This window comes from Eptatretus burgeri, chromosome 1, assembly GCF_056783735.1.
Source record: "Eptatretus burgeri isolate ZD-2024b chromosome 1, Ebu_testis_v1, whole genome shotgun sequence".
Classification (NCBI taxonomy): Eukaryota; Metazoa; Chordata; class Myxini; order Myxiniformes; family Myxinidae; genus Eptatretus; species Eptatretus burgeri.
In genome coordinates, this window is record NC_140961.1 from 92,353,649 (window position 1) to 92,381,039 (window position 27,391).

At 40.1% G+C, this 27,391-nt stretch overlaps 1 protein-coding gene across 3 annotated transcripts in view; it reads right to left on the reverse strand.

The window, feature by feature from the left end:
• LOC147034958 (extracellular calcium-sensing receptor-like) overlaps positions 1-27,391 on the reverse strand; it is a 51,704-nt gene that overhangs the window by 5,065 nt on the left and 19,248 nt on the right. For 2 of the 3 annotated variants that reach the window (XM_085891661.1, XM_085891650.1), the window contains 4 exons: positions 20,346-20,573; positions 16,477-16,600; positions 6,508-6,897; positions 4,351-4,834 (listed from right to left, as the gene is read on the reverse strand). In XM_085891661.1, the coding sequence (XP_085747787.1) occupies positions 4,351-4,834; positions 6,508-6,897; positions 16,477-16,600; positions 20,346-20,573 (1,226 nt within the window). Of the gene's footprint in view, positions 1-4,350; positions 4,835-6,507; positions 6,898-7,887; positions 9,444-16,476; positions 16,601-20,345; positions 20,574-27,391 lie in introns of those variants that run through there. The other variant, XM_085891671.1, reaches the window with a different exon arrangement.

Below are 27,391 nucleotides of genomic sequence, written 5' to 3' on the forward strand. Positions count from 1 at the left end.
AATTACTCTATTCAATTCATATGCTGATTGGATTTTGTTGGCAAAGGTCTTGCTGACCTCATGTATCTCCCCTCTCTCTCTCCCACTCCCCTCGCCCTCCCCCTCTCCCTCTACCTCTCTCTCCCTTTTCTACCCAAAGTTTTTGTCCTTTCTTCAAGGTTAATACTGCAAACTTTTACCTTCTGCCTATGAGCCCTTCCAGTAGTCGAATTGCTCAAATGTCAAATGAGTAGAAGGGATTGCTTTTGGTAAACTTGAAAGTGAAGTTCATTTGAATGCTTCATCGAATCATTGAATGTTCTTCCTCTGTATATACGAAATTAAAGATTCTCTTTTGTATGCTGATCCATCGTGTGGAATCGAGTTATTTTCCAGCACAAGACCCTTCAGACCTTTTGAACCCAACTGCTATTGGAATGTAACTATTGGATCATCAGACCCCTTAGATCCCATATTTGCCAAAGACTGCTTTCACCTGAAGACCATTTTTGACATTTGGACCCTTCCACCCTTTTGATCCTTAAGACCACTTTTGACTCCTTTAGACTCTGTAAACCCTCACTACAATTACAACATACCCTTTAGACCCCATGGACCTTAAGACCCTTTAAAACCTGACATTTTAAGATAATTTTTTTAATCCTCTTCAGACATTTTATACCCTTTAGACATTTACATCCTTAAAACCCATTAGATGCTAACTACATTTGGAATGTACCCTTTAGACCCTGAGAGCCATTGGACCACACAAACCTTCATATCCCTGGAGACCCCTTACACCTGTATACCCTTTTGACCTTTGGACTGTTTTGACTCTTAAGACCCCTCTAGCCTTTTTAAGACACTTTTGACATGTTCAACACTTTAGACTCTTACACCTTTTCAACACTATATACTCTTCAGCTATTTTTACTCTTTAGACACCTTATACCATTTAGATAAGACCCGAACTATTATTGGAATTTACCATTTAGATCTTCAAACTCCTATCTACCATTTAGACATTTGGACCATTTTAGACGTTTTTCATCCTTTTAAGACCTCTTTAGTCCTTTTAAGACCCTTTCCACAGTTTAATCCCCTTTAGACCCTTCCGACATTTTGAACTCTTCGACACTTTAGACCCTTTACACCCCTTTCGTGTCTAAAATGGTTTAAGGGTCCTTTCACTGGACAAAAATTCATGGAACATTTTTTTTTTATCAATTCAGGACCTGCTTATCCAACATAATTTTCACGATGTGAACACAGTTGTGTTATTGGGCCTCTCAGCCCCCAAGGAACCATGATTTTTTTCCATAGAATAAAAATAAAAATCAACTTTATCACCTAATGTACCTTGACTATGGCCACCCTACCTTTATGTCCTGGAGACGGTGGTACTGACGGAGAGACAACAGAGGCTGCAGATTTGTGAGAACAACTGAGTCAGGAGGTTTGTGGAAGTGAGGGGGATGGATGAACTAAGGGAGGAGATTGGTGTGCAGATGAGTTTGACGGGGAGATTGGTGAAATGCGGCTGAGATGGGCAAGACACTTGGTGTGGATCGGGGGGGAGAGAGAATGGCAAAGACAGTGGACAGATTGAGGGTGCAAGGTAGGTGGAAAAGAGATAGACCATGGTTGAGATGGGAGGATTGTGTGAGGAGGGATATCCATAACATCGGGTTGGCTGGAGATTGGAGGGAGTTGGCTGAGGACAGAGGAAGGTGGAGGAGTATTGTGGTCAAGTCTGGGCAGATGCTTGGTGCCATCGGACCTCACCCCTTATAAAGGGAAGAGGAGGGGAACAATAACATTTGGAATGGCACTCGGTAGAGCGCATACTGCTGCCACGTAATGCATGATCCATGAGAACATATCGGGCCCAATCAATACATTGTTGAAATATCAGGCTATGTATCGTTTTTGGTCCAATCTCTCAATGGTGAAGAATAACTTTAATATTAAATAATTCTCACATCCAGATCCACATTCGGATCTTCACCAAAATGGAATCAATTCGTCCTTTGCACACACCGAACCTTTCCACCAAGTTTCGTCCGAATCTGTTGCACAACTTTTTGAGATACAGTTCTATATATAGTTTTTCACCCTATCTCTCAATGGTGAAGAATCACTTTAAAAATTCTAGTAGTCAGATCCGGATCTTCACCAAAATCTAATAAGTTCGGCGTCATCACACCGAACCTGTCCAGAAAATTTCATCCAGATCTGTCCACAACTTTTTGAGATATCCTGAACACAGATAAACAGACAGAAAGGGGGTGAAAACATAACCTCCTTCACCTTCGGTGGTGGAGGTTAAAATGGCACAAACAACATAAGTTGGCATTATACTAGCATAGGCTTTGATGTACCTAATCACATCTTACTGCATTGAATTTCCTTGTGGAGGAACATCATAATATAATGGGCGTAAGCCTGGAACTTCTAACACACTTTTCTCCGAATATATTCTGTTCATACTTCCGAAATCTTCACATTATGTGTTTCATGTATTTACCCAGGTGATAGCAGATTCAAACTAGAGGGGGAGCACTCGGTAGAGTGCAAAACCTCCGCCGCCAATACTGCTGGGTCACTTAAGTGAACCTGATATCCTATTCATTGTAGGTCAAAATGGATCAGACTCTACTGAACCACGAATGAATAAACTAAACTAGATCGACGCGCATGTAGAAATACCAAAAAAAAAAAAAAAATCAATTTTTTTTTTGAAAAAAAGTTGCAAAATTTTTTTTCCTCTAACAATTTTTTTTGGGGGGGGGTTAGAAATCACTTAAAACATGTAGAAATGCCAAAAAAAAAAATTTCAAATATATTTCAAATAAAATCGAAAATTTTTGAAAAATTTTTTTTTTGGACCAAGTCCAAAATCTAATGGCATGATCATTGGACCATACCTAACCCCCCCACCAAGTTTCGTCGAAATCCGTCCAGGAGTTTTTCCGTAATACTGTTCACAAACAAACAGACAGGGGTGAAAACAGTAACCTCCATCCATCTTCGATGGCGGAGGTTAAAAATCGAATATAGATAGAATTTTCAAAGAGGGAATCGATGACGTCACAATCAACAGCGTTTGGCGGCAAACCGACGGTCGGGTCCCAGATGACGTGCTTTATTTAACGAAGTCCATGAGTTCAGGACGTTTGTTCAACTCAGCATTTACGACTTTTATCCAGCCATGTTGTTAATCTGTTGATGGAGGTAATATAGAAACTATGAATATGTCAAATTGTTCGTGTTACTCATCCGGCACTGTATCAAGGCCAACAATCTAAAGCTTCCAGTCTCAAACGCTACCATGGGCACCCAGACACGCCACCAATATGAACTGAGCTGTTGAATGCGGCGTAAAACATCCAAAGAAACTACCGTAACCAAGTATCATGATCTGTCCTGTCCCCCATACCCATCATAGATGGTAGCTGCTAGTATTATTAACCCACATGGACTTTCGTCTGGTGAGCTTATGCGATTGAGCAATGTCCGTAGGTGATTGAGTAAGTGAGCCAGTAAACAGTTCAGTCATTATCGCTTGAACCAAACACATAATTTTGAAGAAACATGGCCACAAGCTTCATATCTGATGCCTAATGAAGGTTTATTGACCACTTCTAAAGCTGTGCTCATTAAGGGGGTCCATGGGGGGGGGGGGTTGACCCTCCCCCAAAAATGTATTTGCTCTCTTCTGTGAAACTGCACACACAATTTCGATGAAACTTGAACACATACTTTATCACCAGTGATATACCAAAGTTTGTTTACAGCATAAAAAAAAAGAATCAGGGTTGCTTATCTGCTCAAGAATATTAAAAAAAGACTGTTGCTCCTGGTGCAGGTGAGATTCAGGACGCATGGTCCGATTTTATTTTTACTATTTTCATTATTATAAACCAGATGTCTCATCTGCTTGCATTAGTTGGACTTTATAAGATCACACAGTGTCTTTCAAAAAGAGTAGATGAGTTATCACAGGCACCCTGCCAAAATTGCAAATTCCTGCCACCTTCTCTAAAATGTCAGGCCTGGCCAACTAGATAGTGGCAGACTTGGGCCATAAATGTTTCTCAGCTGACCCCACAAGAATGTTGGATTATTTTGGACCATTAGATAAATATTAGCAGTCATCTGGCAGATAACTATTCCATGCTCAAATTTATTATTTATGCTTCACCTTGTTATTGCCACTTGGTTTCAAGCCCTGTTGCATACCTTCATAAAACAGATGCTGCTTTTACAATGTTTGAAAAAATATGCACATTTTCTCTTACAGGATGGTAGTTTCATTTCAATTTTTGTTGAGTTATCTCAATATTTTTGCAATTAGAGCAAGATAAATACCTTGTGTTTTTCAACTTGAATACATAAATGTAACATTTCGGAACATATATACAGCCCAACAGACCAAATGCAGTTGCAATAATGCCAAATATCTTTGTAGCAACTTGGTACTTTCCCTGAGTGCTGTTATTGGCAGGCAAAAAGGCCAGGCACACCAGAAAGCAGCTCAGCATGCTGAATGTGATAAATTTGGACTCCTTGGGAGATGAAGACAACTTGCGTGCCTTGAGGCCCAGGTTTAAGCAAACAAACACAAGAAATCCGATGTATGACACAGAAGAGGCAGACCAGGCTGGGGACTCTCCAGCACACTCAAAAACAGTGGTGCCAGGATGAATGTCTGTGTTTTGGACTGCTCGAGATGATCCCAAGAGCACCCAGATAATGCAATGCACTAACTGAGGCAAAATGCATATGATGACCACAGCCTTCAGATTTACATTCTTAAAGTAATGTGTGAAGTTTCCTTGCAACAAAGCTTTATCTGCAAAATACCATAGTTGTTTAATGAAACACTAAATGCAAATTTTGAAATTGTATAACAATTTAAAATGATTCATACTATTGTATTTCAAAACGATTTTAACTTTGATAATTATCTCCCTAATTGGAACGGCACTCAGTAGAGCACATACCTCTGCCAAGCTGAACAGTTTACATTTTGTATCCCACATTATAGTCTGGAACTGTATCCAGAACTTAACCAAAATCTAATTGACGTGTTTTTGTCCCCTACCCAACACATCCACCAAATAAAAATAAAAAAACAATCTGTAGTGTATAGAAATATTGTGCTGCATATCGTTTTTGGCCTCATCTCTCAATGGTGAAAAATCACTTTAAAAAAATTTAAAAACAGATCCTCACCAAAATGTAATCAATTCCTTCCTGTCACACACACAACCTTTCCATCAAGTTTCATCTGAATTATTCCATAACCTTTTGAAATATCGTGCTATTTATCGTTTTTGGCCCAATCTCAAAATGGTGAAGAATCCGTTTTAAAAATTCTAGTATACAGATTTGGATCCTCACCAAAATTAAATCATTTCGTTTTTGTCAGATACCCAACCTGTTCACCAAGTTTCATCCGAATCTGTCAGTAACTTTTTGAGATATCCTCCTCAAAAACAAATGCGTGAATACGTAACCTTCATCCAGCTTCGTTGGTGGAGGTAAGAAAGTTACGATATTTATATTCACATTCTCAACAAAGGATGCAAAAAGCGGAACTTAATTTGGCAGTAAATAGGAGTTGCAGAAAAAGTTTTGGGAATTTTTGAAAGAAATGAATTTGGCATTCTAATGTTTACAAGGAGCGTTCAAAATGTTGCTTAACAAGATACTCACAACAGTGCAATAAAGCCAATGTTTTTTTTGCTTGTTTTTACATAAAAGTTGTTATAATTAATAAGGTAATTTCAATTGCTTCATAATACACTTAAATACTATTAGGGTCTACACTAATGTCAAAAAAATATATAGAATTATTGTGAATAATCTTGTTTCGAGAACATTTTGAATGTCAAACAATTATATATATATATATATATATATATATATATATATATATATATATATATATATATATATATATATTTGTTGTTGTTGTTCGTCTTTCAGCTGCTCCCGTTAGGGGTCGCCACAGCGGATCATCCGTTATGATCCGCATACTGATTTGGCATAGGTTTTACGCCGGATGCCCTTCCTGATGGAACCCTGGTCACCTCTTACGACACAGGGATAAGGATTGGGTTACGCCATGATTCCGGGCTGCCCTACACCCTCTCATAGTGCGGCCCAGTGCACGGCTCCCGTCCTTAAGCGATACTCCAACCCAAGCATCCGTGTCGCCGGATTACAGGCGCACGCCACTATGCCCGATATACATATATATATATATATATATATATATATATATATATATATATATATATATATATATATATATATATATATATATATATATATATATATATATCCTATGTGCTATTTTTGGCACTTTTCTTTAAGCCAAGAATAGAAAAGCAGACTTTGAAAAAATTGCATTTGCAACCTTTTCATCAACCATACTAATTAAATATATATCACTGATGATCTATGAGTACAAATGTGAATGCACTAGTTCCTAAAACATTTAATTAAACTTCAACTTACCTGTGGAGTTTTTTAACATTTGAACTGCAATACTCAATAAACATGTAATGCAAACTGTGAACAAGAAACAAACTGCAGCTTCACGTGCCTTGCAAGTCCAACTCCAGGGCTTTCCCACGAAAACAAAGCAACAGCAAAAATAGGTCATTAAAGATCCAAGCAGCACCATTTCTGTCTGGATGTTTGTTGCATTAACTGTTGGTAAATCTCTGTAATGGAAAATTATCAGTCCTATCATCATGATTATCACAATTCCAAGAAGAGCTATAGATAGAAGGATGATAGCCAGTGGATCGAGGAATGCCAAGAACTCCTCAGGCATAGGCAAACAACCATCAAAGTTTTCATTGGACCAGTAATATTTGGGACAAAAGCTGCAGTCTTGTGAATCTGACATAAACAACAATGACATTGTAAGGTACAGCATGTATTTTTTGGTTTACTTCATGTAAAATATGGAATTAAAAGAATGGGAACAGAGCATTAACACCTTGAACCTTAGCGGCCAATTCTCTGTGCGATCAGGTTTCTCAATAAGTCTGTGCCCAGAGATAAATGTAAAATAGTGTTACGATTGTCGGTGGGGGGGGGGGGTACACTTTACCTTAGAGCAGATAGAAATGTTGGGTTAGTTTGGTCCATGTACATGTAGTTAGCCCATCTCGATGTGATTAAGTAGGGAAATGTAGCTTAAGAATTGTCTCGTTTGAATGTGCACTGTACAGGGCATGGTGCACATGGTAATAATTAATGAGGGGTTAAGGTTAAGGAAATTGTATATACAACCCCTTGTAATGTCCAACTGGATGAGGGACTGAGGAGCAAAGCAAAGTTGCTCTGTCTGTGGTGCCTTCCTTCCTGTTTGCCTGCTTTCTCCTTCCTATACCTGCTCTTGAAAGGGCCTTGCTTCATCGTTCTTGCCTTGCTTTTTTCATTCCTGCTGTGTGCCTTCATCTCTCCTGTTCATCTCCTCATCATCTGCTCGTCTCATCGTCGCCTGTTCATCGACCAGCATCTGAGACCTCATTCGGTCTATGTTCGCCATCCCCCAGGGGACGAAAGGGTCTAAACTGTCAGGCATGTAAACAAACTCTCAGGCATGTAAACTCTATAAAGGTCCAAGTAGTCTAAAGGTGTAAATGCTCAAGGGTCCAAGCTGTCTAATCTGTCTTACAGATCTGAGGAGTCGAAAGGGTATTCAGTGTCTTAAAGGGTCTGTGTTGTGTTAAGTGTCTTTGAGGTCTTAAGGGGGCTTCAGGGTCTTTAAAGGCTGAGGTGGTAGATGAAAATAAATCCCTGGGTCAGACTTCGTCTGTATTCCAAATTTTTTGGTTGTCGACCCAACGGTCTTTGCAAAAAACGTGAACATACAGATAGATGGAGCATAAATTTTATTTATTAGATTACAGCCTTAATAAATGTGCATGAAGAAAGCTCTTAAGTAAATAAAAAGATGTGTCATTTTATATATCAGTCAATATTTGGTGTCCACCATTTTGTATTCTTGAGTGCCATCACACTTTCACTCATGCTTCCTGTATATAACTGATGCACTCTAGCAGGAATGCTGTGCCATATGTCCTGCAGTACATTATACAGTTCTGGAAGGTTAGTTGGGTTCCTATTGTTCTTCTCTGTTTCAAGTTAATCCTATATGTCTTCAATGGTACTCGTATACAGAATATAGGGTTGCCATTCCAACAATTGGAGCACACCAGCTGCAACTTTGTTCTCCAAATACTGTACCACTGTATTGGAGATGTGTTTTGGATTAAAATACTGTTGGAAAACAAATCCTATTCTGATGAAACAATTTACACGAGGAACTGCATGGTGCTGCATTATCTGCTTGTACTTATTTTGTTGGCATCCCATTGATTTTTAAAAGTTTTCCCACACCGAAAGCTGAGATACAACCCCAAACAGTCAGAGCCTTCCCCGGTTTAACAGTAGGCTGCAAACATTGCATGTCTTAACATTCTCCAGGTCTTTGGCATACAATATGGCATCTCTTAGATCCAAAAAGTTAAAACTTCGATTCATCAGACCAGAGTACCCGAGTCCATTGTTGACTTGCCATATATTGGTTTGATCTTGCAAATTTCAGTCTTTTTCCTTATTCTGTGGTCTCAGCAGTGGGTTATTTGTTACAACTCTGCAGTGGAGATCTGCTTCAATCAGCATTCTGTGCACAGTCTTGGATAAGATGTTAATGTTCAGGCTTGCTCTCATTTAATTTGTCAGACAATGACTACATTTTCTCATGTCGTGTAAGCTGAGTAACTTCAAGTGCTTGTCTTGCCTTGGGGAGGTTATTCTGTGTCTTCCTGTCCTTTTCTTGTCTTGTGTCGAGCCAGTTTAATTCAGGCATTGCAATGTGTACCTGGCACCATTGAAGAAGATCTTCAGCTTTGCTATTTTGTTCACATTGTACCATTCTTCTCAGAGTTTGGATCTTCACTCACTCTTCTGTTGATAGTTGCTTCCTTTGCACCATTCTGGACCCATTCATAGACTTTCAAGCAAGGGAACAAGCTGATGAAAATCAATTTCACATATTTACTAATTTGCGAGTTTTATTGTGGTTTCTTGTAATATATATTCATGTAACTGGTGGTGATTACTTCAATAAGTGATTATTATTTACTGTACAAAAATCCACAAACTGTTTCCTCCACATTTCTTTGTGGTTGGTGGATGGATATTACCACCACTTGATAAGATAAAATGTATTGCAAAAATAAGACTTTCCTAATTTAGTTTATATACTCATCAAGCATTGAAACAATGCCCTGACATTCTCGGCATTAAATTTTTTTTGTATACATTGACGAGGCTCGTATGAGAGCTAACGCACAATGCACGGCAAGGGGGACATGAGAAGAGGGGCGGGAGAGGGAAGGACAAAACAGTGGGGAACAGAGAAATTAGGAGATCTGTGGAAGGGAGAAGGATGGGGGGGGGGAGAACACGGGGTATTAGAGATGGAATGTGTTTTTCACATTTTTCACAGAGACATTTTTCAGAAATGTTTCCCTCGCAAGTGTCGGAGTCTAACATTATGTTAAAGAAGTGTGTCCGTATATGTGGAACACTTTTTCACACCAAAGAAGAATAAAATTTCAAACTTGGCTTTGTCTATGATCAAACCACACCCACAAGCTTACAAGTCAGCAACTTTATCTGCATAGCCACATAAGTTATGGGTTTTTTATTATTATAAAGAGCTCATCCTTATAGAATGGTGGAAGAGGAAGCAGTACTTGGAGAAAAGCTGTAAAACTCACAAATAAGCACACAAACAGAGATCTTGTGATTTACATATAGAATGATAAACAAAGAAATATAAAAATACATATAAGTATAATTTGCAGAACAATCAGAATTTCACAGTCCCTCCTGAGGGTTTGACATTGGCACTGGGAGATGGTTAATGGTTCAATGAAGCTTGTGGCGAGGCAGTTGTCCTGAAAAAAAAAAACTTGCCTTTGTCTCATGGAAAGCAAACCCAACTGAGGGTAATCTCAGTTCCTTCCATAAAGCTCAGAACAAGTGTGTATCTACCCTCAGGAGAGCCAGAAAAAAAATCTTTCTAATCTCAAGTCTGAACTCTCAAACCTCTCTCCCTCCTCAAAATCCTGGTGGCATTTAATCAAATCTGTTTCTGGTGTATGTTCCCCTCCATCCCCTCCCTTACCTCAAATGACGCACGTGAAAAGGCTGAAAGCCGAAACTCGGTGTTTGCATCAAAATCTTGTATCCAAAACCCATCGCTTTCCCTTCCCACCTTACCCAGTTGCACCCAACTGTCACGAGACTCTGTGTCATTTTTCTTCTGACAAAGTGGAGAGCTTGCTGTCAAACCTCGCCGCGGATTCTGCAACCAGTCCAGACGGCATGAGCCCACGTGTCCTAAAATCATGCTCCTCTGCTCTTGCTCACCTTCTATTAACCCTCTCATTTGCTCGAGGTCATCTGTCATCTGCTTGGAAATCAGCAAACAGTACGTCCTGCATAAAAAAGGTGCAAAAACAGAACGCTGCAACTACAGACCAATCAGCCTTCTCCCAATCATCAGCAAGGTTATGGAATCCATCATCACTTCAGACATTAATTCCCTCCTCTTCTCCAATGGCTTGATTTTTTGATCATCAATTTGGTTTCAGACCATGTCACTCTACCCTGGATATGCTGCTTCTGCTCTCAAAACAATGGATGCAGATACTCAATACCAGACATGAAATCAGAGCCATATCCCTGGACATATTGCATGCTTTTGACACAGTCTGGCATCCTGCCCTACTCACCAAACTCTCTTCCCATGGTATCCAAGGCCATCTCCACTCAAGGCTTACAGACTTCCTCTCCTGTCACAGCCAACGTGTGGCCCGAAATGGAGTTTTCTCATCCCCATTCCTGTCCAGGCTGGAGTTTCTCAAGGTAGTGTTCTGGGCCCTGTTCTTCTTCTGGTTTTCATCAATGATTTCTCTGACTCTCTGGAAAATCCTCTTTATATATTTGCTGATCACTCCACCCTCCGCCGTACCATCTATCATCCCTCAGACCGGCAAGCACCAGCATCTTCACTCTCTGCAGATCTGGGTAAAATCACAAACTGGTCCAACACGTAAAATATGTCTTTCAAGTCTGACAAATCTCACACTCTCACTATGACTCTCAAACTCACACTATGTCTCTCTGAACAGACAATTTGGAACCCACCCCCCCATCTACTTTCTCAACAATCCGCTGGAACAAGTCCTTTAATTCAAGCTTCTGGTTCTCATTATCTGCCATGATCTTCTTAGGAAAGCCACTTTTCCAACCTGGCCTCCAAAGCCAGTCGCTGACTGAGAATCCTCAGTCGTGCAAAGTTCTTCCGCAGCCCACCTGAGCTCCTGACCACATGAAAAGCATTTGTTTGCAGCATGATGGAGTAATGCTCTTCCCTTGAGGCTGGTGCTCCTGCTTCTCACCTTTCTCGGCTTTACCCTGAGGAAACCAACTCATTTAGGATCATTGGTGTCTCCTGTGGTGAGGCTGAGTCTCTGGGCCTTTCACTCTCTCACTACAGACAGGTCGGTGGACTTTGTCTTCTACCGTCTCCTCTCCAGTCTCAACACCCCCCCCACTATGTTTGCAATATCCCCCACCCCCCACATTTCCGCAGGGCACTCAAGGTCTGCCAACAACCCCCTTTTGGTAAAACTACCAAAATCTCGAATCACTGCTCACCTTCACTCTTTGATCCTCCTTTTTTCCACCTTTGAAATAAATTCCCACACTCTCTTCAATCCCTTTCTTCCCTCCAGGCCTTTAAAACAGCAGTTCACCACCACCTCTTATCTTCCCCCATCCAAATCGTCGATCTTTTCTACTCCCGTTAATCCACACCAAACCCACCTCCTTCAAATTCCCTGCTCCATCCCTCTCCCTTCCACAGGTCTCATAATGTCTCTGTTCCCCACTGTTATGTCCTTCCCTCTCCTGCTCCTCTTGTCGCATGCCCCCCTTGCTGTGCATTGTGTGTTAGCTCTCATACAAGCCTTGACAATGTCGACGTAAAAATAAAAATACACATAGTTTGTTATCTCATGATGAACAAACTGCTGCAATCATCCCCAGGGTTTTCAATCAATCTGTTTCTTATATCTATCCCTAAACCCTATCTATCTCCTATTAGACCATAGGATGATGTGCATTATCGTTCTATTTGGTAGTCCCTTGCTTGGTATTACAATATGAGCACATGTAAATTCGTTAAATATTATATCTGAACATATTATGAATGTTGCTTGGCGTTTATGACGAGCATTTCCGAGAAAATTAAATAAAATCACTGATAATTCTTGTAAAAATTTCATTGACCCACATCTTGCTCGTCCAATTAAATCGTGCCGTAGATCGGTTCGTTGGCCGTTCTGCCGTCCGTGACCCAATCACAGCATTCATTTCCTGGATATTGAGCAGCCCCAGTCGTGCGCACAAAAATGTTGTTGACAGGCACAGCATAGCTAACATGGCACTGGCCATGGCGTCCGGCGTCGTTCCGAAGTGGTGTTGTATGCATGCGATTTCTGAACCGAAAGGGGATCTAATTGCATTTAAGTAAAAGCGCTGGAAGAAGTTTCTTGAATGTGGATCACGCTGGCAAAATCTGGCGTGTTCAGAAGGTGAAACTATCCTGAAATCATCCCAGTTACTTAGCATCAATTTCAACGCCGACATTGCTGATGTGTTGGAAACACCAATTGAGCTTGCTGTAGAAAATGGGGCCGGCTATCATCGAGAATGTTATCAACTTATTTGCAACATTAGCAAGCTAGCAGCAGCGGAAAGCAAGTAACGAAAAATTGACGAAGTTGACGGTAAGCTTAATAGTTAGTGTGTTAATAGACATAGTGCAATGGCGTTGAAAATAATAAATAAGCTTAATGTTCAACATCATTCTGACATGACTTGATTGAGTCGACATGCTTCTCAATTGACGACTGTTTACAAATTGCAACCAGTTGAACCGATTCCTAGTTCGGCCACATCACTCTCTAAAATGTTTCTCTTTCTCACGAACTACTTATGTCTGAATGGCTATTAATATGACCACCGTGTATAATGTAATTTTTCTAATTATAAATAAAAATTAAAGATTATATTAAGGTGAATCCTAGTCACCTGACATCCGGAGCTGACCAAGGCATGGTATGGTCAAATTGAAATTGTCATGATTACAATTTACAAACATATTCAATGAATGTTTTCTGGTTTTGGGTACATTTTCTTTCTGTGCGGATACAAATGCATACTGCTCTTCATGGTGTCATTTATTTGCATGTAGGCATGTAATTTAAGCATTAAAATTTTTTTTTTATACTGGTGGCTCGGCTACAAATGTAGACGAGATACATAAAATTCAGATACATACTAATGCACACTGCTTTTCGTGGTATGCCACTTGCATGTATTTGCAATTTCTGGCCTGTGCCGAGAGGGGGGCCATGCTGTCTGTTGAAATTTAAGCATTGTAATTTTTTTATACCTGATTAAAAATGTAGCTTTAAAATGCAGATATATTCCAATGCACACTGCTTTTCGTCTGTTTGTGGTCTGTTGAATAGTATATAGTACAGGTACCAGGGATGTCTATTCTTCCATTATTCACTGCAAGCAACTGGGATAATTTCTCTTTGAGTTATATTTCACTGAGTTTTCATGTCAAATTTTTTAAATAAAAACAGCAATTTCCAAGCTCAAAAACACAAAAACTAGTGTTTTATATAAGACAAATGCCAATTAGATTCTAGTTCCAAATTGAGTTGAATTTGGGGAAGAAATTGATGTTCGCAGGGAAGTTTCAGATTTGGGGGAGAAGTACTGCAGACTCTGATCAAAATAATGAAAATAAGGCAGGCATGTTTGTCACAATGTTTAATTGTCAATACAGAAATGCTCTATTTCCAAACGATATACAATTTCTCACATTTTACGATATCATAGCAAAATGGTTTACTGCACAAAGTGCACTTTATTTCTTATGAGTAGAATCATTGTGAAGTGTACTTATACTTCATTGGTAATATGTTTCATCAGGTATGTTTGCAAAGATTTGGTTTTAACTACAACCCAGCGGAAGCAATCAAATAAAAGTTTATGCAAATTATTTGTTGTGACCAGCAGCATATTATTTTAAAGTGAAGTATGATTCCACTTCAGTAACACGAAGGTAAAGATCTACACTTTGTTCTGTACATAAATAAATACATTTTTAATTTTTTTAATTATCATATTGTACACACAATGAAACCTGAAATTAAAATTTGATAACAGAAAAATCAAGTGGTTTCCTTTTGCATTGTTATACATGTTTTCTTCTGTATAAAATCACTTAACTGTTTTTGACCTGAATGCAAACATTAAGAATTGTGTCAAAGGGTGGAAGCGAAAAGTATGTATTTCTTAATATAGGGTCAAAAACTATTTTTCACCAACAACATTCAAAAATTACATCAAGTGCATGCTGTTTTATCTTAACTGTACCTTTGAGTCCTGCAGCATCTCAGTTTGATAGATATCATTGCAAAATAAAATTTCGAGATCGCTGTGCCTGACGTTTAAAAGTTTTAAATACAATTTTGGATGGAGAAATAGTCCAATTTCTAAGAAAAACATTAAGTGACCATTATAATTAAAACGTGCAGATTTACAGCTTAGCAACATTCATATTTGGATTCAGCACCATCAAGTCTACTTTATCTTTAATTTTCTTGTAATTCCAAGATGGGGGTCACAGTTTTCAAAAAATGAGGTATATTCACCTTTTCATCCTATGGTCTATATCTTTCCTTATCCTTTACCTGCCCATTTTAACCCCAAATAATTACCTTACACGATCCCGAAGAGGGAAGTTTTTTTTTTTTTCGTATGTTTTACAGTGATACGAAAGTAAACATGTACTCCAAGTCCCACATTCTCTTCCTCGCAGCTGTAAGAATAGGCTCTCTGCTTGATGTTGTGAAAGCAATAAGTATGAAAAAACCTGATGAACTGTTGTCGGGAAAAAGTGGGCAGAAACTAAACATTTTTGAAAAAAAGAAAACTCCATCATCGCCAATACTCCTCATCCCCATTCATCACTCTGTGCCTGCATGCCACCAGCACTGTACCTGCCTCAACTCCACTCTTGTTCCTCTCTGTTAGGCAAGTCTAGTATTCAGTGCAATTCGGAGGTTAGGCTTTATTTATTTATTTTCATTGTACATAAGTGCATGTGCCTCCATACTCGTTTGTCTTTTGAGTGCAGGTCTGTCCAGTTTATTAATTTTTAACAACTTGTCGACCCTTCTCCTCGTATACTCTTTTATTAAACTCCCATTTTAAATACCATTTTGGAAGCATCTTCCCACCTTTTTACCTCCCTTGTGTTTCACCACCAGGTTCGGCTTTGTTTTGGTGATCCTCGGGGAGTAGTTGTATTATCCGGCTCAGTAAGTGTTAACAGACTCTTCGGAAATGACGGGATCAAAATTAAGTGGCACCTTATAAGCAATCAGTCATACCGTTATGAATACACACACTCTCATGTACAACCTGTGGCTGCTGGTTGCATCATTGGTTATGGACACAGCTATGCCACTGATGCAGTACCCTTATTACCAGTAGATTAGTGCTCATTTCACCAACCTCAGAAGGAAAACAAACTGAGTCAACCCTAACCTTGTGTTAATTCAGCAGCCTGGTGTTAATTCAGCAGTCAATGGGGCTTGAACTCAGAACCCCAGGATCCTAAGCCAACCACCATAATCACGAAGCGTAATCACTAAAGCGCCAGGCTTTAGTGTTTTGAATACAAAACGCTATATGTATGTTTAATACAAATGTAATACGAAAATATATAAAATTGTTATTAGGAAGTAATGCCTCAAGAAGCTCATGGAAATAGACAAGTCAAATTAAAGAAGAGTGTGATGTTCCACCTAATAGTATAATTTTCTATATTAAGTTGCAGCTTTGTATGCTGTTTCTTTCCCAGAAATGATTAATTGACACATGGCTGAATGCAGTAAATGGACCAATTATCTCAATCTGCAGTTGATAATTAAAGATTCTGTAATCTATAAAGTTGAAGGGACATGATTTTTGCCACAAAAAGTTTTTTGATTGTTTTCTCTAGAGCTACTGTGTTAAAATACTATACTATCATCATAATTTAAAAGAGGAAACTGGATTGCATTGGGACATCCCCTCCAGCAGCTAATCTTGGCCTTTGACAAAGTGCTAATGGCAATGCATGGGAACTCTCAACTTTATGATGGAAGTGCCAATTCGTTGTCACTTTAAAAGGTTCACCATGATAGCTGCGAAAAATGATGTCCCATTACACCCCATGTCCCTATTCACACCAATTTCTTCTGCAGCTCAAACATACATTTGAGGCAAGCATAATACCTCAATACAATAAATGTATGCACGCACCTGTGCTATTGGAGAATTTGCCAGCAGTGCAAAGAAGGCAATCAAAACAGCAAAAGGCTTCTCCTTTACGAGCGATTTTCCGTGTTCCAGGAAGACATGGCTCACTGCACACTGATTGTGGAACCTGAGCATTGTCCCAAATAATTATATTTTAAAATATGTACAATATGATGATAAGTTTTAATCATATTATCTAATACACTATTGGTAAAATATATTCTTCCTTTAAACAATTCATGAGCAGAGAAGCAATGCATGTTTTAATCTACAAATTAAGGTTGACCCAACATTACAATGGTAGCATATTCACATCCGATGATATCAGATCTTAGATTTGACTTATAATACAAAGTGAGATATTGTACAAATCGTAGTTGTAATGACTATTTTCATTTTCATAATAGCAGAAAAGTAGTCGGATGTTCGAAAGGAATATCCAAAAAGTTGTATACAATTTGATGTGTAAAGTATGATTTAAGAGTGGCCTTCAGTGGTTCAAACTTGCTTAACTGTAACTTTTAACGACTGTCTCTATTTTGAGAAATTCCATGGTTAATCAATTTGTAATGCTCTTTGATTAAACTTGCTCTTACATTTTTGTATTTTGGTAAACAAATATAATCATGCATCCCCACAAGTACGCATAATGTAATCATCTTGAACTACTTTTCTAATCATTATTTAATTTCCCTTGATTTTATCTCGCATTTTAGTTGGAATAACAAAACATTCTGCATTTGATTTTAAGTTTGTGTCATTTAGTCATGTAATTCTCTGCATTGTTTCTTGCTTTGCCAAGTCATTCATAGCAACATCCTTCGAATACATACAATACCTATTATATTTTGTCTTGATATTTTTAGTATCTTCAATGCTCGACAACTTCATTAAAGAGCAAATTGTTTTCAAATGACTGAAATTACTCACCAAAGGAGGCTGTGGGTAAAATAACTAGAAAAAGATGGTGGGACACTCTTCAGGAAATTTTTTTAATGATATACCCTAATTATAGAATTGTACCTCAATTAAGATGTTTGCACATTTTTCTCTCAATAACATGGGTTACAGAGATTTATCCCGACCTTCCTATGGTGATTGCAATGAATCTACAGATTTTTAAAAATATATATTTTTCAGACATGTGGACTCTCCACCCTTTGGCCTCCACCAACTTGACCTTTCTTTTTAAAAATCCTGGAATAGCTTCCATGCAAAAGTAATGGTCACAATAGTAACTTTAGACTGATTATAATCAATGGATCCATGTTCTATCTGAGATGGCTCAATGTCACCAAAGATAATGTGGAGTAATAGTTTAACAGCCAAGGACACACAACTTTTTTTTCTTCTATTTTGTATAAATTTAAGGCTCGTGGGTGAGCTAGAACACAGAACAGATAAAGCAACAGTTCTAAAGGAACATCAGAAAGAGAGGGTGGAAACACCAACAGCAGAGATATGGGTAAAGATGAAGAGTTGGGGACAATTCAGGGGGTTGGATAGGGTGGAACTCAAAGCAAACTTTCAGGAAGGAAAAACTGGAAAAATAATTTGGGGGGAGGTTGTTTAGCGAGGGTAAAAAGAAGATCATGATTTTGGTTGGGGGATTATCTGAGATGGTGGTGTACAGGAGCTGTCCTGAAGACCTGGAGTGAAGAATGATATTGAAGAGAATGTGGAAGTTGGTTCACCAGAAAGGAAAGAAGAGGAACAAATGAGTGGAGGTAAACAGTGATTCTTGATTTGTGGATTTTGGGAGTTTCACCAGAATAGGGTTGCTGGTAGACCACAATCACCCTGCAGAAACATGGGGGGGGGGTGGGGGATGAGGAGACACCATGGAAAGGGTAGAGGGTGCAAGACCAGAAAGGAGGTGGAAGAAGACAGAGACCACCGACCTGTCTGCAATGGCAAAGTGATGGGCCAGTAGACTTAGCTTCATCGTGGGAGATTCCATTGATCTTGAAGGCCTTGGTTTATATGTCGTCCGGCTGAGCAGGGTGTAAGAAAGGGGAGCCAGCCCAGAGGGAACAGCAGTATTCTATCAAGCTGCAGTTGAGCAGTATTCTATCAAGCTGCAGGCTACAAGGCCCAGAGTTGAGGCCTTGTAGATTTTTAAGAGGTCAGGTGAGCCAAGGAAGAACTTTGCATGATGGAATATGCCCAGTGACCAGCTTTGAAGACCAACTTTGAAATGTGGATTGTGTAAGAAAGATCATGGCTGATAGTGAGACCCAAGAGTGAATGACTGAACTTTAAGAGTATTGTTCAGAAGTAGATGGGAGGGTTTGTCATATGATCCTTTCAGAGAGAGGAGGTGTCAGATGTCAGGATTGAAAGAAATATTCCAAGGGTTTGAACAGCTTGTGATTTTGTCAAGGTCTGAAGAGAGAGAGAGGAGGCTGCTGCCTGTCTGTCAGAAGGATGAGGGATGTCACGGCAGAGAGTGGAGTCATCAGCAGAGAGATAAAGAGGATTTTCCAGAGTCAGAGAGATCATTGATGAAGATTAGGAACAGGATGGGGCTGAGAAAACTCCCTTGGGGCACTCCAGTGTTATATAATTTAAATAAATGCAAGTTTGGACGAAACACATTGTCCATCTCCGTCTATTTTCTACATCGGCCCTGCTGTTGGCATTTCCCCCCTCTCTTGGCATTTCTGCTGTTCCTTTTATGTTGCGTCCTGGTCCATTATGTATTAAAAAGCAAAACCGTTTCTGCCCAGTTTGGTTAATCCCTAAATGAGTTAAAATTTGTTATCCATTCGTTTTAAAAGACCGGCAGGATTTGGATTTCGACTTGTGGGGAGGGGGGGATGGACACAATTAGAGCACGATTCCTTTTAATTCAGCCATTTGTGGTGCACATTGCTTCAATGCGATGGGTGTGCATTGGCAGACATGTAAGCATGACAATACTATAATCATCATATCATTTTCTCCGTTTTACATATCGTAATCTAACCTGTTTACTGAAAATGTGATAAAACCTCCATTCGCTACTCAATTAACGGCACCAATGAATTATTTATACTTTTCTTGTGGGATCTGCTGGGGAACATTTTTGCCCTGTCTTTCACAAACTTCCCTGCCAAGCCTGATTTTCGACTGAAGGTAACAGATATTTGAAATTTAGCCAGGGTGTTGGCAGTAACTCGCTGACTCTTCTCTAAAGAAACTGAGAGATCCGTAATATACAACAACTAATGCCAGTCAATGGGGTTGCCAGCGTAATGTCCTTACGGTGGATAGCGCACACATTAGTGTCGAGTCCTGCACAATAAACACCAGAATGACAGTTTATAGCTGGATCGAGATTCAATTCCAGGTGAGATAGCTCAAAGTCAACTGAGCATAAATCTAAGCTATCAAGCCCACCCTATATGAAAGGTCCATTAACATACATTATGCTGCACTTGACTTGCTGCCTATGACAATCAAAATCTCGGTTGTTTAAAACCAACAAAGGCTGATGCAATTCGGTAAACAGCATTCCAGAGAGCAAACCAGCATTGGATCACTGATAATGTACTTCTTAGTGATACAACCTATTTTTTCTTGACTAAACTAGGGTTTTGCATAAAACATGAATAATTACCTGATGAGGGAAGGTTGCCCAAGACTGAACATTGTAATTTTTCTTTCACAATCACTGCAACTGAAAGTAAATGTCTCACACTTAAAATTTCCTATCTTTTAAGTTGAATGCTTTTTAATTTATTCCAATTGCAGCGATTTTTAAAGGATATAAATTCATCATGTTGGGGGTGAGGTGGAGGGGGAGGTGGAGGTGGAGGTGGAATTTTTGATAACCATCCCCTTTGAACATACTTCTACACTTTTCATTTGCAGGACATTAAAAATCTTACATTTGTCTTCCTACCACTCCACATAATGCTCTCTCTATCAACTTGGAGCTCCTCTCCCAGTTTGGCATTGGAATCAAATCCTCCAACCACCTTGAATTCCACCAGGCCCAAACTATTTATATACCAGTTTATTAGTTCAAACACAGTTGGGGGATCTCCGTTTTTGTCAAAATGTATCTCCTCTCCCATATTGTTCTTGAATTGCACCTTCTTTAGGTAGAACAAAAGCTGTGTGCAGTACAAAGGAAGAAGTGGAAAACATGAAAACATAAACTCAAACAGTCCTGTTCATAAATGCTATGTTGAGGGACATTTGATTTATCATTGCAAATCATATAACATACTTTTATGATCTCATTGTAAACGTCACAAGCATAATACATGTAAGGTGGATTGCAACCCCCCCCTTCCCCACAGTCAGTAACACACACACACACACACACACACACACACACACACACACACACACACACACACACACACACACACACACACACACACACACACACACACACACACACACACACACACACTTTAAATGTGATTAAACTTACACACACAATTCTGACAACTCAACAAAAAAGTCTCAGCCTCCCCCTCCTAACTCTGTCCCATCTTTGCTCTCCCACACAACCCAAAGTCCTCACCCTTCCCCTCCAAACCTTAAGACATCGATCCCCTCCCCACGCTCAAGCCTTCACCCCACCCCCCCCAGCCCTCCAATGCCACACCTCCCACCGGACTTCAACCCACCTCCCTCTATTCCAAAGTTGTCCCATCTTTACTCTAACCCTCCTCCCACTCGTACTACAAAAGCAAACAGGCATTTCCACCTAAAAACAGCAGAATATGTAACGCTTTCTGTTCCCTTTATCATGCCATTCACCACTGCACAGAATCCCGTCACAGTTTTAAGAGAAAATAATTGGAAATAATAGCAAACCTTCCCAACCTCCACAGTAAAAGCGCTGCTTGAGAGAAGGGGTAATCCCAAAGAGTTCTAAAGAGTAAATTTTTATGGACTCTTAAGGGTAAATTCTTATGGGTTTGAAAGGTAATTCTAAAGGGTGATTCCAAGGGGATTTCGAGGGTGATTCTAAAGGGTAATTATAAAGCTTTCTAAAGGATAATTATAAAACGCAATTCTAAATTAGTGGCCATAGCTTAGAAATTGTGGGTTGAGTCCGGCGAACTGTCCAACGGATTGGGGGAACTCGCACGCATGCATGTATGCACAGCTCCTTTTATGAAATACAAGATACAGATACAGAAACAACGAGAAGGGCAGTCGGTATAGCGCATACTTCTGTCGGGCTGAACAGTTGAGGTTTAGTATCCCACTAACAATCCGGATCTGCAACCAGATGTGAACCAAAATCGAATCAGCTTGTTCTTGTCTCCCACCCAACTCATTCACCAAGTTTTGTCATCCGTTCACAACGTTCTGAAATATCATACTAAACTGTATATCGTTTTTAACCCTTTCACATACAATGGTGAATTAATGACTCTAAAAATTATCAGATCCAGATCTTCACCAAATCGATTCAATTCGTCTTTGTCATACACCCAATATGTCCACCAAATTTTGTCTGAATCCTTCGATAAATTTTTGAGATATCCTGCTCAAATACAAACAAACATAACCGCTGTCCTCCTTCAGTGGCGGAGGTAAAAAGCACACCTTACTTTTCGAAAACCATGTTTTCAACTATCTGATCGGATCTGCCCAACGACATTTGAAGATTGTCGTCACACAATGTCAGTGTTTGTGTGCACAAATGACCTGTTCGCTTGTGTGGTGTGCCCATCAGGTCAGTCTGTTGGTGTTTCCATCTGAGCCCCTGACTTGTATTGTGGGTATCACGAGGTTAAAATCCCAAATACCTTGTCCATCCTCCACTGATGTTATGATAATTCCTTTAAAAGTATGCTGATGCCTATTAATGTTTATCCTGCACGTGATAATGCAGATGTATACATATACATATATATATATATATATATATATATATATATATATATATATATGTATATGTATCTTTTTGTGACACGTGAGCCACGGGGAAGGACAAAGCACATTCACATAGATTAAAGTGAGTTATGCCTTCGAATTGTGTTTAGCGATTAAAACATATCGTATCCATGTTGATCAAAATATATCATATACATTGTGAATATAAGTTTGCGGAAAGCCATGTTCCTTTCCTTTCTACATCCTGCACTCGAACCATTTCCCACAAGCGACACATACATGCACACAGACAACGCCATCATCCTCTCGTCCTCCACTGAAAAGTTAACGCAATTGGCTTGAAGGGGGAAGTTGATGAGGAACCTCAGTCAACCTCCCCAAAGAGGAAGCAATCCATCAAATGTAACAGGTGAACGCAAATTTCTCCCCCTCCCTCCCCCCCAACCACCTCTCTGTACCGGAAAACCACCGCAAAGGCCACACTTCACCAATTGGACTCCGTTGATGGGCTGAGGGACGGGCCACAGCCAATCACTCAAAGCCACAGGACAAAGTGGGGTGGGAGAAATAAAGGAAGAGACAGGTGGAAGATTGTATGAGATTCAGCACAACTTCACTTGCTCGCTTGCTTATTTCGACCTCGCTTCAGATGTTTCTTTACAATCCTCTTTCTGACTTTCGCTTCGACACTTTCCGACTTTACTTTGAACTTGTTCTTCATTTTCCGACATTCTTTACACTTTGACTTTTGAACTCGCTCTTTTCAACATTTTTTGCGGCTTTTTCACCTCGTACCTGAACACCCTCACCGAGCCTGATGCACCTTCACCACAACCCGGCTGCCACTTTTCCGCTCAGTCACAGCAGAGCTACCCGCCTCACTTTTGCCTCACTGTCTGTTATTCCTGCTGGAGCTACACAGTCCATCGCGTGCAGCCGAATATCATCAAGTGCCCCAGACAACCGGTGCATGAACGGAGTAGAGGGAGATGAGTCAGAACCACAGAACCTTTGGGTGGCCAAATCCAACCAGGTTGTGGAAAGTGTCATGGCACTTATATGGCACGTATATGGCACTCTACTTTCTCACTGCATCCACTTCTCACCCCTCCTCCCTCATTCTCTCATTTATTTGGGTGTCTGGAACCTTTGTTTTAGAGTGCGAAGTGATTCATTTAAGGTAGGGGTGGGGAACCTTTTTCCTGTCGAGGGCCATTTCCATTTTTAGAACTTCCTTCGAGGGCCATGCAAAATTATTGAACACATATATCGGACTCACCTAATGCGATGGCTGGAACTGTTTCTCTTTGGCGAGGTGTTTGGTGTCAGGTGGTATTGATGATGATGCTACTTGCAGCTGGTTTTGCAGGTTTGGGTCAGTCGGTCATGAGCGGAACCGAGTCTTTGCAAGAGTCAGTTTTGAAAAGAACTGCTCACAGCTGTAGGTCGTCCCAAACAGTGATGCAAACTTCAGTGCACGTCTCCTCAGAATGGGAAAATCCTCAGCACGTACATACAGTTTGTAGAACTCGAGCAAAGAGAGGTTGTTGTACCTAGCTTTGAGCTCGTCATTGCTTTACAACTCAATGATTTCGTGTTGTAGGTTGTCAGGCACATCAGCTGGTTCCACATTAAACGGCGTGGCAAATATGCTCAGTTCCCTTTGCTTACTTTTCATGTCCTGGAACCTCTCTCCAAATGCCTGGAGGAGTTTTGCACACTCAGCAGCATATTCAGATGTCACAGCAGGCTTTTGTTCTTGCAGAGTGGGAAAGTGGACAGTGTTTCCCCTTTCCAGTTGCACTTGCCACAGCTTTCGTTTAGCTTCAAATGATTACCTTCGCATTCTGCGAAAGGTTATGTTTTGGTCGGCGTGTATTTATTTATTTATTTGTAATCTTGTGATTCGTATAACTCAAAAAGTATTAAACCGAATTACATGAAATTTGGTAGGATGATTGGTTATTAGCCAGGAAGCATTCAATTCGATTTTGGGATCGTTCGGGTCAAAGGTCAAGGTCAAGGTCACGAAAAGGTCAAAATTGTCTTTTTACGATAACACGGTCAAATTTTATTCAATTTGCATGCAACTAACGCCAAAATGTTCAGAATTCAACGCCTCATCTTGTGATATGCAATATGACACAATGACGCCCATACTCTTGTTACCGGTTAGGGGTCAATGGTCAGGGGGTTCTCGACCTTGAAAAATATGCGGTTTTTGTCATAACGTGGTCAATTCCTGTCCGCTTTACATGAACCCAGCACCAAAATGTTCAGAATTTAATGCCCAATCTTGTGACACAATGACGTCATAACACATGTCACCGGTTGGGGTAAAATGTCGGGGGGGTCACGCCTTGAAAAATATGCGGTTTTCGGCATAACTCAATCAATTCTTATTCGATTTGCATGAAACCAGCATCAAACGAGATTACCTTCTCTTGTTGAAACGTTGTATTCACCGAGCTTGCGAGTGAAGACTCGCCAAAACGACATGAGTTGATTGTTGTTTAGTCCGTAGTCCCCGAAAGTCGGGGGGGGTCATGACATTATAGATATGTGGTTTGTGTCATAAGACCATTCATATGAAACCAGTTCCCCACACTCATACCAAGAACAAAAAAAAGTAGTGGCGACGAAGGTATGTGCTCTATGAGTGCCCGTTCTAGTTTCACATTTGATTGCAGAGAGCTGAGAAGCTGGTTGGGACCTTGGAGCTTGACGTTCAGCTCTGACAGGTACTTGGTAATGTCCACCATGAAGCCCAAATCACACAGCCACTTGCTATCACTGAGTTCCATGACAGGTTTCCCCTTCATCTCCATGAACTGTTTCACTTCTTCTCTCAGTGAGTAAAACCGTGTGAGCATATTTCCGCGACTCAGCCACCGCACCTCACAGTAGTAAACCAGATCTCCGTACTCTGACTCGAGTTCACTCAGTAGCTCCTTGAACTGGCGGCTGTTCAGCCCTCTGCTTTTGATGACGTTTATGGTGGAAACGACAGTTGTCATCACATTTTTGAGCTTCAGGGACTGTGCACACAGATTCTCTTGGTGTATGATACAGTGGCATACAACTAACTCACTTGGATCGAGACTGAGATGACTCATTTCTTTTTTGACCAATGCAGTCAATCCCTTTTGCACGCCAACCATGGCTGGGGCTCCATCTGTGGCCAGGCCACTTAACTTGTCAAACTGCAGTTTGAATTTGTTCATAGCCAAAACAACTTGCTCAAACAAATCCTCACCTTTGGTGGTGCCATGCATGGCTTGCAAAGACAGCAACTCCTCGCTCGTATCAAACTCAGCTGTAATCCCCCGCACAAAAATGGCTAGTTGGGCGGTGTTTGTTATGTCTGTTGTCTCATCGCAGGCCAGAGAGAAAAACTGGAAATCTCTTGTGGTGTCCTTCAGTGTTTTCTCAATATCTTGTGCCATTTCAGTAATCCGATCTGAGACAGTTCTTCGAGACAAACTGACACTTTGGAACAATTTTACTTTGGCCGGTGCGAGCAGCTCCGCAGTGGCAACAAGGCACTCTTTCACAAATTCTCCTTCTGAATGCAGCATCAGCTTCTTAGCGATTAGCTCACTCACCACAAAACTAGCATGCGTAGTGTTGTCTCGATCAGATTGTGGTCTTATGAAGACTGCTTGTTGAGCACCAAAACTCCGCCGAAGAGCGTTAACTTTATCCAAGCGCATTTGTCCTTTCAACTCGTCCAGTTTAGCATGTTTTGAGCTGTAATGACGCTCGAGGTTGGACCTTTTCATCACCGAGAGCGCTTCCCGACAAACTAGGCATACTGGCTTGCTTTTTACTTCCACAAAGAAATAATCGTTTGCCCATTTCTCTTGGAAAGTGCGACATTCCGCATCTACCTTTCTTTTCTTGTTCGTCACCAAGTTTGCATATACTGAATGAAATGACATGAGATTACGTGATCACACATTACGTTACGCACGTGCTGCATTCACTGACCCTGAACGTGAAACAGACAGTTGACAGCTGTCCGTTTTTAGCTGTCCATTTAATTTATTTTTTCAGAAAAAATAATCGGTCTGGAGTTTTTTTTTTTTGTTGTATTTCTGAGGTTGCTTTTGTTTATTTTTAGCGAATGAAGTGAGCTTCATACTTAACGCGTGCACATGAGAGAATAGGAAACAACAACAACAACAACAACAACAACAACAACAACACAATACCCCTGACGATTTGGAATCCGTGTCATTGGCTATGACTCTTTTGCTTCCGGTTGTTTTTAAACGCTGTGCGGTGTATAAAAACGATTGGGTTTTATTTCTATCTTGTAAATTTTACTTAACACGTGCACATGATAGAATAGGAAACAACAACAACAGCACAATAACATGGCAATTTGGAATTTGTGTGGTTGGCTATGACACTTTTGCTTCCGTTTTTTTTTTTTGTTTCTGGTTAATTTTTGTTTCAGGTTTTTGTCGTGGGGAATGATGCATGCCGGGAGATAAAGGCATCATCGGAGACATGAAAGACCCAAATAATATCAGACATGGTGTATATTTCCTCCACTGATTTTAATAAAGATATCTCCCGCATCATCAAAAAATAATTTTTAATCATGATTTACGTTATTTGATCGATGATCCTGAATCCAGGCCGAAGTAACCGGAAATTGCGTTTACAGTTGTGAACAAGTTGTAGGTAAAGTCAGAAGGGAATGTAAGAAGAATTCTACGTTCACTTCTAGTATTTATTTTTTTAGATGAGATCCTGTTCTAGGCGGTGTAGTTGTCGTTGTGAAGGTAATGTTGACGAATTTTATTTTTTTTCAGATGAGATCCTGTTCTAGGCGGTGTAGTTGTCGTTGTGAAGGTAATGTTGAGGAATTTTTTTTTTTTCAGATGAGATCCTGTTCTTGGCGGTGTAGTTGTTGTTGTGAAGGTAATGTTAAGGTAATATTTATTTTTTCATTGCAAAAAGACTGTTTCCTTTGATATATTTAAGAAGAATTCTACGTTCGCTTCTAGGCTTTGCCTATTCCATATTATGAATTGCCTCGCGGGCTGGATCAAACGGTCTC